Genomic DNA, 15,674 nt, shown 5'->3' with positions numbered 1-15,674 from the left:
TACGACAAACATGTCCGACGACATGATGACAAGATTTGTGTAATTTAATTGCGCTAAGTAAGACGAGATAGAGTGCATCTATGGAGGTACTCCATAGATACACTCCGTAAACAAGACATACGTCCTATGCCCGAAATTCATTAGTACAAGAAGGAACCGAACCACGACATCATTACTCATGTGTTTATTTAAAATAATATCTGGAGCGAATATAAATGCAATAAATGAATTATGAATTGTTTACGGACCTAGAGAGTGAGACGAAATTACCAGGAATTCTCCTAATATACACTTTACTTGTCCTTACTTTACCTCCGGAATATCTTGAATTCAAGTCCAGTTGGATGTTAAGGTCCTTTGACCTCAGAAACGCTCAGTTGAGAACTAGGCAAGTCAGTTATGCGCACATGAAAGAGTTCTAGGTCAGACTGAGACACAAGTCATAGAAGACGAAGCTAATGCAGTTTTGTAAACACAGATGAACAAAGATATAAAGAAGAACAATTCCAAACAGAATCAGAAGCTGCAAGTACTTACAACACCTAGTCTATTACTATCTTGAATACTAAATTGAAAGCAATAAACATATACTTGCATTACTATAAAGTATGACTTTTTTTATTCCATTCTTTTAAAACTATACTATTTAATATTAGGTCTACTTGGGTGGCTTACAAGTTAGTATTTTGTTTGATATCTTGTAAACAAAAACACTATGAAAGTTACAAGAAATAAAATAAAAATTAACTTGTAAACCGCCCAAGTAGACCTAATAATGAGTAGTACGAATGTACCTACACATACGGATGCATATGTAGATGTGTACGCACACATACATAGCTAGTTTCGGATACAAAATAAAGATAGCGCTTCGAAATTAGTTTCCTTAAAATGCTTCAAGAGGGCTCTCTTTTCCTAAATACTTACTTTACTCTTTGTTTATAACTTTCGAAATAAGTTCAAAAAAATAGAGAAAAAAAATTCGGAGATTAGCCTTAAAATAGAGTACTAAAAACATACTTTGAATATGTTCGGTCGAGCAATTTTTAGGTTTTCTTTAAGAAAGCACTTAATAAAAGGTTGTAAGTTCCACGTAAACACGCACTTTTGCACGACATGCAGTTATCTAGAACATACAAGTTAACCTCCTAAGACCCAGCCATGCAACAAAAAAATATATATATTTGTTGCAGACGAAGAGCCAGCATCGCCAATTGTTGTGCATGTACTCGCAGAAGTTGATGCTACTGCTTTATGTTTATACACTAAAAGTCGACACTTACCACACAATAAATCATTTATGCAAATTAACATATTCCTGCATTTGCTATATAAATCAGCCTCTTGCTCTGTTTCTATGCATTTTTGTTTCCCACGGATATTTTTGAATGTTTTTTTTACAAGACTTGCATTTAATGTTTTTCCATTTTCCACTACAAAATGCAAAAAACAAATGCAGATAATATTATGTGTCAGATGTTATCAAAGCTGACACGTCATCGTTGATGCACTCCAAATAGGTTTATTAGAAGAGTTTGTATACCTACACACTAATCTTCAAACTGCACTGGTACTTCTATCTGTACATATAATGCCAGTGACTACTTATTGGAGAATCGTTTTTTTTTTTGACATGAAGCACGAACATTTGTGCAAATATTTTTATATGTGTATGTAGTGGGAATTAGTGGCTACTCATGCATATTTTTTTTGGAGGTGTACGTCCGCGAAAAGTAAAAAAAAAAATTGGAAGGAAAAAAATATTTTTATTCTTTGCAATGAAGTTTAAGGACAGGATGCTGGTAAAAAATATGCATTTTGTAGTTTTTTTTATTGTTATCAAATATAATTTTGTTTGGTTCACGTAACTTGAATCGTTTATAAAATATGACACTTTCAATGATACCCTAATTATTTTACGTTATCCTGAATAACTCGCAAACAAAAGAGAATCGAGGTCTGATGTTAAGCATGGTGGGTCCTTAGGACCTAACAGTACACTACCAGAAATATCGACAAAATCCGTCGTTGGGGGCACTTCTTGTTCGCTTAGCCTGCTAGACCCTTTCATTGAACTCAATAAGTCCTATGGATAGAACCTTGGGCCTTAGGGGGTTAAATTCCATATCTTATACCTTTAAACGAGCAATTCTTGTATATATATATATATATATATTTCTGTGATCTCGGAAACGGCTCTAACGATTTCGCTGAAATTTGGTATATGGGGGTTTTTGGGGGTATACAATCGATCTAGATTAGTCGTATGTTTGGGAAAACGCGTGTTTTCGAGTTTTCATGCGTTTTTCTTTCGACGCAGAATATGGTCGCTAATTTCGTGTTGCCGGCCACTGTCTGTCTGGTCCAGCGGCTTAAGACGCGGCCTGCTAGAATCGAGTGTTACGGGTTCGAATCTCGCCCGGTGACCAATTTTTTTTTTTTATATTTTCAAGTTTATACATAATTTTTTAATTTTTATTGTTTTAGACAAGTTTAATTTAGTGAAAAAATGTAGTTAAGATTATCACCTATACACCACCATATTACAATAAATAGTTATAACCGAGCAAAGCTCGGTCGCCCAGGTACTATTTAAGATAAATACCTTCTTATTTCAAACAAAACTGTTGCTATGCATTATCACAAATTGCCTCTCACTGATAATCACCTATTCAAAAATTGAGCGTCCTTAAAAAAAAAAAGAGTTCTTTAATCTTACTTTTTATATTTTATTAGCAATCGTTTTTACGAACCCAAATGAGTAAACACGGGTATTTACCGGGTGCTTTGAGTAAATACCGAGTAAACACTCAGTATTTACCAACCCCTACCCATCTCTAGATAGAATGAATAAAACTGACTAGAAAATAAAAACTAAATTGTAAAAACATAAAATATCATAGATAGTACAATAATTTACGATCCTCCGAAGTACATGCAATATTTGTGTGGATGCACTGGCACAGCAAACGTGCGGTTGGGGCTGCGGAAGCGGTAGGTACGTGTGGTGGTCATTGCGCCATATTTCCGATCTATTAAGTAGTAAGAAACTTTTGTCTGTTCTATATTTTTGTGCACGTCCTACATGTACAACCTAAACAGTTTTTCAACGCATGAGCGAGTCGTTACACTGACGAAGAAATGTCTTAAGATTTTTTTCGGGAATTTTGAGTTAAATATTGGAACTTGTATTTGTACATTGTTATGTTCAAATTTGTACATTAGAGTGTGAGAAATTTCGATTGCGTCACGCACGGTATTTATAAGAAAACTACGACAAGTGTTGTTAACGTAAACCGCACAAGCATAAATAAAAAAATAAAATAAAATATTGTCATCTCTTTCCACGGCGACAATTAGTAAAATAGCTAAACTAAAAGTATGTCCACGGTGGTATAACCAACGCTTTTTAATTAATTGCTTAACGAACAAGTAAATAAAACCGAATTTATTAAATTAATATCTCGTAAAACCAAAACATATACATAGACAAATGCTACTATAAAAATGGCGCATTTCGCGTGAAACATACTTTACGAAATAACAAATGAAAGTATACGGTCCTATTCGAACTTTAAAATAGTCAAATATAAGGTGTCGGTGTCGAAAGTAACGATTTGCTTGGAGAAACGCCACTTATGACACTGACATATCCGATACTTATAATATCTAAACCTACTCTTAATATTTGAGCTGTTATTTTGTAAGACCTATTAAATGGCCGACAAACGATTGTAGATTCAGCTACTGTACTGGGTATCGATCTAGACACTAACATGAACTGGAAATCACACATCCAGAGACTGTCCAAAAAGCTGTCCTCCTTTATATACGCACTACAACATCTCAAACGGGCGACCGACTTCCAAACTGCCCTTTCCGTATACTATGCATACGCGTATTCAAGAATGACTTATGGTCTCGTATTATGGGGGAATAGCAATGACATAGATAAGATCTTCATTCTCCAAAAGAGATGTATTAGAATATTAACAAATACTGATCAAATGGAATCGTGTAGACCTCTTTTCAAGAAACTCCAAATACTTACTCTACCGTCAATGTATATCCTTGAATCATGCAAATTTGTTAAAAAACATGCAGAGTTGTTTACTCCGACAGCAGCGAAAATCAAAAGGAACAATCGAAACTTAAATAAACTTCAATTACCCCTCTCAAAGCTAAAACTAGTTACATCCAGCCCTCACTATATGTTAATTAAAATATACAACCACTTACCGAACTCCCTAAAAAATATTGAAAAATTACCGATGTTTAATAAAAATTTAAAAACCTTTTTAGTCAGCAAATGTTATTATAGTGTACATGAATTTTTGAATGATAAATTTGATTAATAATGTTAATATATGCATGTTAGTTTTAAGTATATTGCTGTGCCCTTGCAGGGTGTCACATATGAACCCACCTACTTATAAGCTCCACCTAATAATGTGTAATGTGATATGCAATAAACATTTTGAATCTTTGAATCTTTTGATAACACTATAGTATTGTATGCATTAGATGTATTCGATATTAGAAAGTACTAAATGGAGTTATTCATAAACGTACTACAAGCCTGAACTTTAGTCGTTTGTCTAATTTTGTAATTTTGATTTACGTATTTGAAAAAAACGGGATAAAACATAAATTAACTAAATCGAGGCTTGTACATTCTTATGAATAAATGGGTTGCAATTAAGGCCGAGGCGCTAAAATGCTAAGTTCAACAAACAACTATTTACAGTCACGTCTTCGACTGCTGTGGATATTATTGCCCATTATTATTGTTTATTATTCGTTTCGATCGCACTTTTTTGCAAAGTTTATTTCATAATAGCGGACGAATGTTGTCACCGTATTTAAGAATTATTTCTCGTAAAATATAGTTTTTTCTTCGCAAATGTGATGAAAAACATTGTGTGTAACTCCGGGGGCACGAATATTGTTACTCAAGTCTTTAATTCATATATAGACTCTCGTACATTATTTCACTTACCCCTCTCGTTGCACAATGTACATGTATTACACGTTCTCTGCCCATGCCCCGTATATGGATCACGGCAAGCCTCTATTACAAGTTAGTAAGGTTAACAATTCAGACTGGGACAGTGAACGTATTAAACGAATCAGTAATTAATCCTATGGCTCTAGAGAACACCGGTATAGGCTTCATAAAAGTTAAATAGATCTTACATATACCTATGTTATGGTTGTTAGAATGACAGACAAACAGCAATTACACGTCTTTTATGAAACACGATTCTAATAATAATCCTATAAGCATGCGGATAAAAAACACTGGGACAAGTCACTAAAATAAAACAAGCGCACGTTTATAATGGATACGACATATACATTTGCACAGCATTGCAATACCCGAGTAGTATAATAAAAATTCCCAATAGAGCAAGTTGCCGGGTTATTCCCACTAGTTACAACCAAGTTGTTACTAGTGATACAAACTGAGTTTCTTTTTCACCTGGCCCAAAAAAATCCTATTAGTTACCACCAATTCACTGTGGTGGTAACTAGTGAGAATTCTTATTCTCAGTTGTTACCACGAAAATATTTTAATGTTCAATACTTACAAAAATACCTATTTAGTTAGATCATAAGTTATGTCATAAAGATTTTTGCTGATATTCAAGCTACAGATCCCTTATTATTCATATATATGAGTTGAAAGCTTATTTAATGCTGAATTACTTACAATATAATTTAATGGAATTCGCTGTCTCGGTTTTGCATAATTCTATGTAATATTCGGAAAATGTTATAAAAAACATGCAAATTATTTTTCTTTTTTAAATGGAATCTTACATAAAACAAAACCAGGATCTTTTATCTTTCTTAACATATATAATTCATGTGTATTGGACTGTCGAAATTGCAACTGTACAGGCTTTACCAAACCTACTCGTATCGTACGATGGCAGTCAAAAATTAGCGTGTTACTGATAAGTGTCCTAAGTTTGAAGGGTATTAGCTAAAGCACAGACTTGTCGGAGAACTAAATAATGCTGGTGATAAAATAACGTTCTAATAAAGTAGGTTCATACAAATAAACAAGTGTATTCATGTGACATAATCTTTACTCCCTTCTGTTAAGTATAATTTTTCATAATCCAACCACGCATTCGCGTCTAACGACAATCCCAAAGTAAACAAGTAGTAAATAAAGACGCGATCTAAATTTTAAACTTATTATCACGTTTTGGTCAATATAAAACATGCTTTTAAGTCACGGCCAACTTTTTTAGCTGTCAAAACCTTTGTGACACAACTTATAACCTGACTAAGTACTTATGTATATTAGCGTGGGTTATTTTTTATTGTCAGCCAATTCAGTGAATTGGTCTAAAACTGAACAAGCATTTCTAAATAAGTTTATCGGTACACGTATGATATAAATCAACACAAATCTGTTTAACAATTTACGAACAGCAAAAAAATTAGCTTTTTTTACTCACACATAGTTGTCTGGATCCTCTGTTGATGGAAAAAATACCCAATTCATAATTATCTAGGTATTTTTATCGGAAATTAATTCCCAGTAGTTGCCATCAAGTCACTTTGGTAATACTAGTGTTTTTATCTGAGTTGTGTGGGGAGGAAACACCCTCTTAGTGTTAATAGGTGGGAATAACCGGGCAACTTGGCCGGTGGTAATTTAATCAATCAACGCTACAATTTTTAAACGCAGATCACTTAAGGCTAAACTTGAGGATGGTAATCAATATTTATTATAGACACTATAAATTAAATTACATTAATCCCAACGAATGGTCGGGATAGTCATACTTCAAGGCACAATTTGTCATCGCCGTTTTTAAGAGAGTAACAAGGTTGTAACTTGAAGAAGTTGGAGATTCTCTAACCAGTAGGTAAAACCTTATCCCTGAAAAACGGGACCCAGTCTTTAGTCATTTAATTATTCATTAGGTAATAACCTTTACTACTCAAAAATGATAGATCCTTTTGGTATTTCTGCAGATTACGCGGTTTCTGTATTTATCTATTATTTACTGTTAAAGTTGTAGTAAAAAAATTGTCGCAATTTCTGTAACTACTGCTACTAAATGGAGGCAGATGGCGGAAGTAAGCGTTACAGAATAAAGAGTTTAAATCTCAAAATAGTAAAAATCATCATTAAGTAACTCGTCAATGAAGATTGCATAAGTATGACGCATCGTGCAAAAATTTACCATACATTGTCATAATTACAAACGGAAAAGTTGCAAAATCCTTTAACAGACGCCAGTATTGTTATTGTTTGATTATTCCTATCGCCTCAGTTTCAAATTGACGTTAAAATCACAGACCTATTATAGTATTTTATGCAACAGTTGTATAAGAAGGGTCAAAAAAGGCGAGTGGCATTGTAAAGGAATACGCCACGAGAATTTTTTGACCTACTTATACAACGTTGCATACAATATTTTTCCTACGAGTCAACAAAAATAAATCTTAATTTAGGTAAACAAATTACAGCAAAAGTATATAGCCAAGACGCGCGAGCATACCTTGTTACGCGCCCGGCCCGCCGCGGGCCGCGGCCGGCCGGTCGGCGACACCTCCTCGTAACTCATGAGGCCCTGGTACTTGCTACTTGCTAAATTAATTTTTTGGACAGTTTTTTCTCAATTTTGGCCACCGTAGCCTACGGAGACTAACAAGCAACGCTAAGCGGTCTTCGTAGTCTATGGGTGTTGCTATATTACGGGTGTCACATGCGTGTTTCTGACTTATGAAGTAATTATTTTTACTATACAACCAAATGAATATTTTGTAAGTTGGCAGCAATGCACTTAGTTTAAAACTGTATTCGTTTTGGTTTTGTTAGGTTGGTAGCCATTAATCGCAGTAACATTATAGCTTATAAAAGCACAAGAGCTTTTATGAGGAATAGACAATATAGACTTTTCTTGAAATCTTTTATGTATGTTCTTATATTCGTGTTAATGAATGCATAAATGACAGATAACAGTAGAGGAGTAGGAAATAGTATTTTATGCAACAGTTGTATAAGAAGGGTCAAAAAAGGCGAGTGGCGTGAGCAAAAAAGGCGAGTGGAGTGTAAAGGAATACGCCACGAGAATTTTTTGACCTACTTATACAACGTTGCATACAATATTTTTCCTACGAGTCAACAAAAATAAATCTTAATTTAGGTAAACAAATTACAGCAAAAGTATATAGCCAAGACGCGCGAGCATACCTTGTTACGCGCCCGGCCCGCCCCGGGCCGCGGCCGGCCGGTCAGCGACACCTCCTAGTAACTCATGAGGCCCTGGTCCTTGCTACTTGCTAAATTAATTTTTTGGGCAGTTTTTTCTCAATTTTGGCCACCGTAGCCTACGGAGACTAATAAGCAACGCTAAGCGGTCTTCGTAGTCTATGGGTGTTGCTATATTACGGGTGTCACATGCGTGTTTCTGACTTATAAAGTAATTATTTTTACTATGCAACCAAATGAATATTTTGTAAGTTGGCAGCAATGCACTTAGTTTAAAACTGTATTCGTTTTGGTTTTGTTAGGTTGGTAGCCATTAATCGCAGTAACGTTATAGCTTATAAAAGCACAAGAGCTTTTATGAGGAATAGACAATATAGACTTTTCTTGAAATCTTTTATGTATGTTCTTATATTCGTGTTAATGAATGCATAAATGACAGATAACAGTAGAGGAGTAGGAAAATTAAAGTGTAACACGAAGCAGTCACGAAAGCAGCTGTAAAACAATATTTTAAAGTTTTGCGCATCAAAAATATTCCCACATAAATGCAACTCAGAGCACATTTGTATCGCATATGCTTCCTTGTGGTGGGTGTCAATCATGTATAAAGTCACATAGCCAAAACACATATTAGTTACATTTTAAACAGTGTCTTAACAAGTCTTTCAGTAATTAATGGCAAACTTGGCTTCCTTCTTATAAGTTACCAACAAACGAATTTTATCGAAACTGGACTTGCGTTGTCACTGTCAAATAAGATTAGCCCTGACATACCACTCCCTGTTCGTCTTACTAGCCTATAATGTTCAATTGAAATATCAGGTTTCTGGCATAAAGCACAAGTCATAACATAACATACCATATTTGTAACTCTTGAACTATACGAACAAGCAGCGACAAACGATTTGTCAAACGTTGTTCGCCAACTTGTATTAAATTAGATTGTTATCGTAAGATCGCGAACTGACGCGTGTTTTACACAATAACCGGCGGGTTTATCACAAGGCGAGTTATATTGAACACTAGTACGTAACCTGCGTCGCTCACACCGTATCGATGTCGCCGACATTGATCCGGTCCTCGGCTGCAGTCACTGAGAAGCCCAAAATGCGGGCATCCACTTTAAGCATTTTATTCTTCTTTGTCTTTTTGCCTTTGCCCTGAAATAAAATAAATATTTCAAACTAAATAATGAAATAGTACATTACTACAAAGGCCGGGAAGTAAGGGGTTGCCGGCCGAATACACATAGACATAGGAAAGTTATGAGGCCGACAACCCTTTTTCACGCAGAGGTATATATAGTGCTTTCTTCAAGCATGCTATGTAATAATAATAAAAAAGTAATGATGAGGATTGTTTCTTTTCTTAATGTAGGTTTTTCAGTGCGTGAAGCATTAAAGGGGAACGAAAATTTGATTTCAAATAATAAAATTTTAGTTCCCCTATAATACCGCTATATGAACAATCTAAGACCATAAATGAATAAAGGATAATAAAAAACAGGCCAAGTGCGAGTCGGACTCGCACACAAAGGGTTCCGTACCATTATTAATGAAATAGGCACAAAAGATCACGTGTGTTGTATGGGAGCCCCCTTAAATATTTATTACGGTACATATGGGGCTACTTTATAGCACTAGTGCGAGAAGTAGCATATTATGTTACTGTGTCGAACATTTAAAGGGCCATATGTACTGTAAAACGTTGTACGATACATGTGCGAATAGGTAATTCGCAACTCGTGTCGATTTAAAACACTCCCTTCGGTCGTGTTTTAATTTATCGCCACTCGTTTCGAATTTCCTATTTTTCGCACTTGTATCGTAATGTACTATTTTAATTCAGTTTTTTTGTATTTTTTGTTATAGCGGCAACATAACTACATCATCTGTGAAAATTTCAACTTTCTAACTATCACGATTCATGAGATAAAGCCTGGTGACAGACGTACGGCCGGACGGACGGACTGCGGAGTCTTAGTAATAGGGTTTTACCCTTTGGGTACGAAACCCTAAAAACAGAAAAAAAAATAACAAAAAAGAAAAACACGGAAATGAGTAATGGCAGAATGTCATAACGAACCAAAAAGATTGCTTATAGTTTTTTTAATTGCTAAATGCCATGATGCTGTGTCATAAATAAATGTGAAAAGGGAATTAAAAACCGGACAAGTGCGAGTCGGACTCGCCCACCGCGGGTTCCGTACTTTTTTAGTATTTGTTGTTATAGCGGCAACAGAAATACATCATATAAGGTATCACGGTTCATGAGATACAGCCTGGTGACCGACGGACGGTCGGACAGCGGTGTTGTGTCCTAGACCTAGGTTTCCAAAGAAAACTCCTACGTTATGTAGAAAACTAAAATGTGCTACGTTTAATGATCAGATACAGACTGACATAAGTTACATCTACTCTCTATATGAGAACATAACAAGCGGAGTCTTAGTAATAGGGTCCCGTTTTACCCTTGGGTACGGAACCGTAAAAAAGAACTATTGCCCGGTCTAGGCCTGCAACTTTTTATGAAATTTCATTAAATGTCTCTCGTCTATTCCCGCACCCGAGACTAGATACTTCCCAGCCTAATAAGAAGAACATAATATCAATATTTCATTGCATGTTAAACTCTGTTGCACGTCTTAATATAACTAATACGTGTTAAAGGCGGTCGGGTTAAATCACCTTTACTTCCTGATAGTCGGAGCCCGACGTAGTGCGCGGGTTGACGGCTACGGCGGGCGAGCAGAGGTCGTCGGATGGCGTGACCATGCCGACGCGGAGCAACTTGGACCTATTAACATACGCGAACCTGTCATGTGTGCAGGTCACATCGCACTCGTTTACGAAATGCTGAAATATGTCATATTTCCAAATATCTTTACTGACTTATTTATAGGCCACAATATGGCGCAGAAAACTGCTTACAGTTACAAGGATAAAAATCATGAAACTTACACAATGACAAAAGAATACCTCTTTTCGAGAAACTGGCGGGCGAAGTCGCTGGATTCTTTGGTTTCGCCCAGGTAGCATTTTACATAGTCTTTGACTTCATACGGCGATTCAATGTCCTTGAGGAAACCAACGAACGTAGGCACTGTAAAGTACAGATAGATTCATGTGGATATCTTCATTTATTTGATTTCATTGAAACCGGGTTAGATATGAATGACCATACTTCTATAATAAATAACGTCTATAGATCTGGGGACACGGCAGTGCCCCCGCCAAGTCGAGCGCGAAGCAAACACTGCCGTACCATCCTTTACTGGAACCATTTCGCCGCATTTTCGGGCCCCTATTTGAGAACCTCTGGATAAGACCAGAACGCAGAAATTTTCGTCATCCAGTAAGCTATAATCACATACCTACTTAAAATCCAAAATTTCAAGTATGTAGGTCATTTAGTTCCGAAGTTAAGCGAAAGCAAAGTTTCGCATTTATGACACTCACTCACTCACTCACTCACTCATGATCATCAAAATAGAACTAGTACTTCCCATAAACTCAGAGAGCTGAAATTTGGTACAGAGTTAGGGTTTAATGGCTACATAATAAAAACTAGGATAATCGAAGATCTGGAGTCCCTGGTGACCCTACAACACAACAAAACAATAATAAAAAAGTAACAAAATAATAATAAAAAAACTACTCCTAAAAAGAAAAAAATGTGTCAAATAAGAAAATCTAATAAAATAAATCAATAAGCCCATGTTTCTACAAAAAGGAGTGAAATCCCACCAAAAACATTCTGTAAAAAACTAGCTAAGTCTCGATGGAGCTGCTTGTTTATCTCTAAAAACTAATGAAATCTAGACAAAGTCGTGCCAAGTCTAAGGTTCCTTACTGCGATTTCTTTATTTTTATTATTATAGTTAATGTTGTGTGACTTGGCCGTTGAAGGGTACACAAGGGTACAAAACCAGGCGACAGATTGGTGCAATGGTGTCATGGAGCACCTGGTTTTGAAATCGCAGTAAGGAACCTTAGACTTGGCACGACTTTGTCTAGATTTTATTAGTTTTTAGAGATAAACAAGCAGCTCCATCGAGACTTGGCTAGTTTTTTACAGAATGTTTTTGGTGGGATATTATATTAACATTAAGTATAGCACATTGTGCGACGAGGGTGATAATGCCCGACAGCCGCAGATTGGAGGGAATCAGACCCGAGTTTGCAATATTCTTACCCTCGGAGTTACACATAATGTTTTTCATCACACTTGCGGAGAAAAACTAAATTTGAAAGGAAACAATTCTGAAATACGATGACATTTAAAACATTCGTCTGCCATATTGTCATTGTTTGACAGGTTAGGCATCGAAGGCAAAGACCTATCTGGCATTCTGCTACTATTGAAAATTGTGTCAAAATATTTTAAACAGCTAATTAAATGAAATATTTTTAAACAAAAATACTAAATCAGTATCAGTGCGTCAGTATTTTAAAAGTAAACCTACATGGTTCCTATGAATTAGAAAAAAAACTATAGCTCCCTAGGGAGTTATACTTTTTTCACAATCCATAACTCCCCCGGGAACAATATATATGATAAAAAAGCAAAAATTTCTGAAGGACTGATAATTTATTACATTTTTAAAGATTGGACTATACTCAAGAGTTTAAAAAAGTTGACTCATGGTAGGCAAGTAAAGAAGTCTAATTACATTTCGCACAATCTTTAAAAAAAAGTTCTGCCATGTTAGAAACTGAGTGATAGACCACTAGTAGACTCACAGAATAAATCGTACATACCATCGATTTTGGCGCTCCAAGAAGCAAGCACGGTGTTACACCATGTGTCGAACTCGGCGCCGGGAGAGGCTTCTTTTTTCGAAGGTATGTTAAGAGTATTCTTTTTCTTATTTTTGACGTTTTGTTCCACGACCCGTTGCGATTCCTGAGGCCTTTCGACAGGTTTTGGAGGTTGAGCTGTGGTGGGAGAGTCCCAGAAACCACCTGTATATACATACAGCCCCACATTAATGTTATTTTAGGTAAGTAGCACACTAGTCGGTAAATCGGTAACTCTTTAAAAAATGTGAACAAAATAGATAAAAGCAGCATTTTGGAAATCGTGTCTTCACACGCTCCATGTTAAAAGTACTTAGTAAGAGAATAATATTTACCTCCGTTGTGAGTGTTGCTGCCCCATGGCACGTGGTTGGTTTGCGCCGGGCCAGCTGCGTCCTCCAGCACTTGCGCAGCCGCCTGCGCCGCCGCCTCCGCCGCCGCGGCCGCCGCTGCTGATTGCTTGCGAGCTTCCGCCTTTAGATCCAAATGTTCTAGTTAGAATTTTTTAAGGTGTCCGAATTTTACATCTGAATTATTCATCAGATTAGGACATCTTAAAAATTCTAAATATACAACTGGTTTGGTTTCCATTGACTCGAGTCCAGCCAAAGATGGGCTGGGCGAGGGCAATTCGTAGTAAAAAAGACTTCAAATAAATGTAATTGGGAAACTATCTTTCCTTTTTCAAAACAGACTTCACATTCAATGCTTGACGAGCACAACACTACCCACCTGTATTTCGGCCAGAGACAATCCCGCTCCGACCGGATTAGGTTTCTTTTTCGCCCAACCCAAATTAGCTTGCATTTCCTAAAAGAATTAAATAAACACTGTTAATACTAAAGTAACAAATATTTCTAAGGATAGGATAGTCTAGGTATGAAAGTCTTATTTTAATATAGACAAGTAAAAACGTTAAATAGAGCAACCTGTTCGCGCGCCAGGGCTGCGGCCTGCTGTTGCGCAATGGCTTGCATCATCTGCTGTTGTTCTTTCATCTGCTCCAGCTTCTTTTCCCGTTCGAGCCGCTGGATTTCCGCTAGGCTCAGCCCATCTTTGATCGGCGCCTGTTGGGCTATATTCGCAGCCGCTGACCACGGGGCCTTCTTTATTATAGTCTCGCTCGCCTCTCGTTGCTGCTGCTTCAGTTCCTGGTAATAAGTAAATTTTTACCTTTAGCCTCCTATAAGCCCAGCCATACGAGAGTTGCTACGAAAGTTGTTAGCTGCTTCGGCTCTACGCATGCGATTACAATATTATGTATTTATGCCAACGTGAGGGATATTTATGCTAACATAAGACGAACTCTTTATCTCACATACGCGAGCAGAGCCACGGGCACGTCTAGTTTTATCATATTAGTCAATAATTTAGAATATTTTGTGTAAAAACCTAAATTGTTACTTAACGCTAGTGCTTCACGAAATACTCATATGACTGTATCGAAACTCGTCGGTATATTAATAGGTATGGAATTTTTAAAGTATAAAACTGACTTAAAATAATAACAATTGTTATAATACCTTTTTATAATATAAAATTATATGTATAATCGGCACTACTCGTTCAATGTGTGAGAGTCAGAATGGCGGGTGTACCTAAATAAAATCAAATGAAAAGTATACCATATTTTTGTACCTAATTTGTACTATTTAGTACCTCGTTTAAAAAAAATTGTACCTCACGGTACGTAAAGTTATCATCAAAAAACAGGTCACCCGCCATCCTGACAGTCAGAATGGCGGGTGTACTTTATTACGCTATGTTCCCGTGGTTATTGATAAATTCTATAAAAGCCAAATTTTTGTACCTTTTTTGTACCTACATATTCAATTATAATATGAGTCATTTTATTTGTGCTTTCCAAGTTTTACTCATTTTATATTTTGCTTGCTATTACAATTTTGCAGGCGTTATAATTTTTCAAGTTATCGATTTAATTTTTAAGAAAAAACGCTAAGGTACAATTATTTTTATTACGCCAGGATTTAGTACCTTTAATGTTTAATCTGTTAAGTTCAAATAACTCAGAAAATCATGTCTTAAAAATGATTTTTCTTAGGAAGATTTCTTTGAATTAGCGCCTAGCCTTTTTTAACGCTAAGGTACAATTATTTTTATTACGCCAGGATTTAGTACCTTTAATGTTTAATCTGTTAAGTTCTAATAGCTCAGAAAATCATGTCTTAAAAATGATTTTTCTTAGGAAGATTTCTTTGAATTGGCGCCTAGCCTTTTTTAAGACATGATTTTCTGAGTTATTTAAACTTAACAGATTAAACAGTAAAGGTACTAAATCCTGGCGTAATAAAAATAATTGTAAATAAGCGTTTTTTCTTAAAAATGAAATCAATAACTTGAAAAATTATAACGCCTGCAAAATTGTAATAGCTAGCAAAATATAAAATGAGTAAAACTTGGAAAGCACAAAAAAATGACTCATATTATAATTGAATATGAAGGTACAAAAAAGGTGCAAAAATTTGTCTTTTATAGAATTTATCAATAACCACGGGAACATAGCGTAATAAAGTACACCCGCCATTCTGACTGTCAGGATGGCGGGTGTACTGTTTTTTGATGATAACTTTACGTACCGTGAGGTACAATTTTTTTTAATGGAGGTACTAAATAGT

General features: G+C 35.9%; 1 protein-coding gene across 5 annotated transcripts in view; it reads right to left on the bottom strand.

Moving 5' to 3' along the window:
- Positions 1–8,431: 8,431 nt before the first annotated feature.
- LOC133526791 (GRB10-interacting GYF protein 2) overlaps positions 8,432–15,674 on the bottom strand; it is a 95,163-nt gene continuing 87,920 nt past the window's right edge. For 4 of the 5 annotated variants that reach the window (XM_061863575.1, XM_061863600.1, XM_061863608.1 and 1 more), the window contains 7 exons: positions 13,968–14,189; positions 13,771–13,848; positions 13,374–13,512; positions 13,000–13,203; positions 11,218–11,341; positions 10,927–11,035; positions 8,432–9,399 (listed from right to left, as the gene is read on the bottom strand). In XM_061863575.1, coding sequence (XP_061719559.1) covers positions 9,283–9,399; positions 10,927–11,035; positions 11,218–11,341; positions 13,000–13,203; positions 13,374–13,512; positions 13,771–13,848; positions 13,968–14,189 — 993 coding nt within the window. In that variant the 3' untranslated portion in view covers positions 8,432–9,282. The remainder of the gene's footprint in view (positions 9,400–10,926; positions 11,036–11,217; positions 11,342–12,999; positions 13,204–13,373; positions 13,513–13,770; positions 13,849–13,967; positions 14,190–15,674) is intronic. The other variant, XM_061863591.1, reaches the window with a different exon arrangement.

This window comes from Cydia pomonella, chromosome 1 (genome assembly GCF_033807575.1).
Source record: "Cydia pomonella isolate Wapato2018A chromosome 1, ilCydPomo1, whole genome shotgun sequence".
Taxonomy (NCBI): Eukaryota; Metazoa; Arthropoda; class Insecta; order Lepidoptera; family Tortricidae; genus Cydia; species Cydia pomonella.
This window is presented reverse-complemented; position numbering and strand designations above follow the sequence as displayed.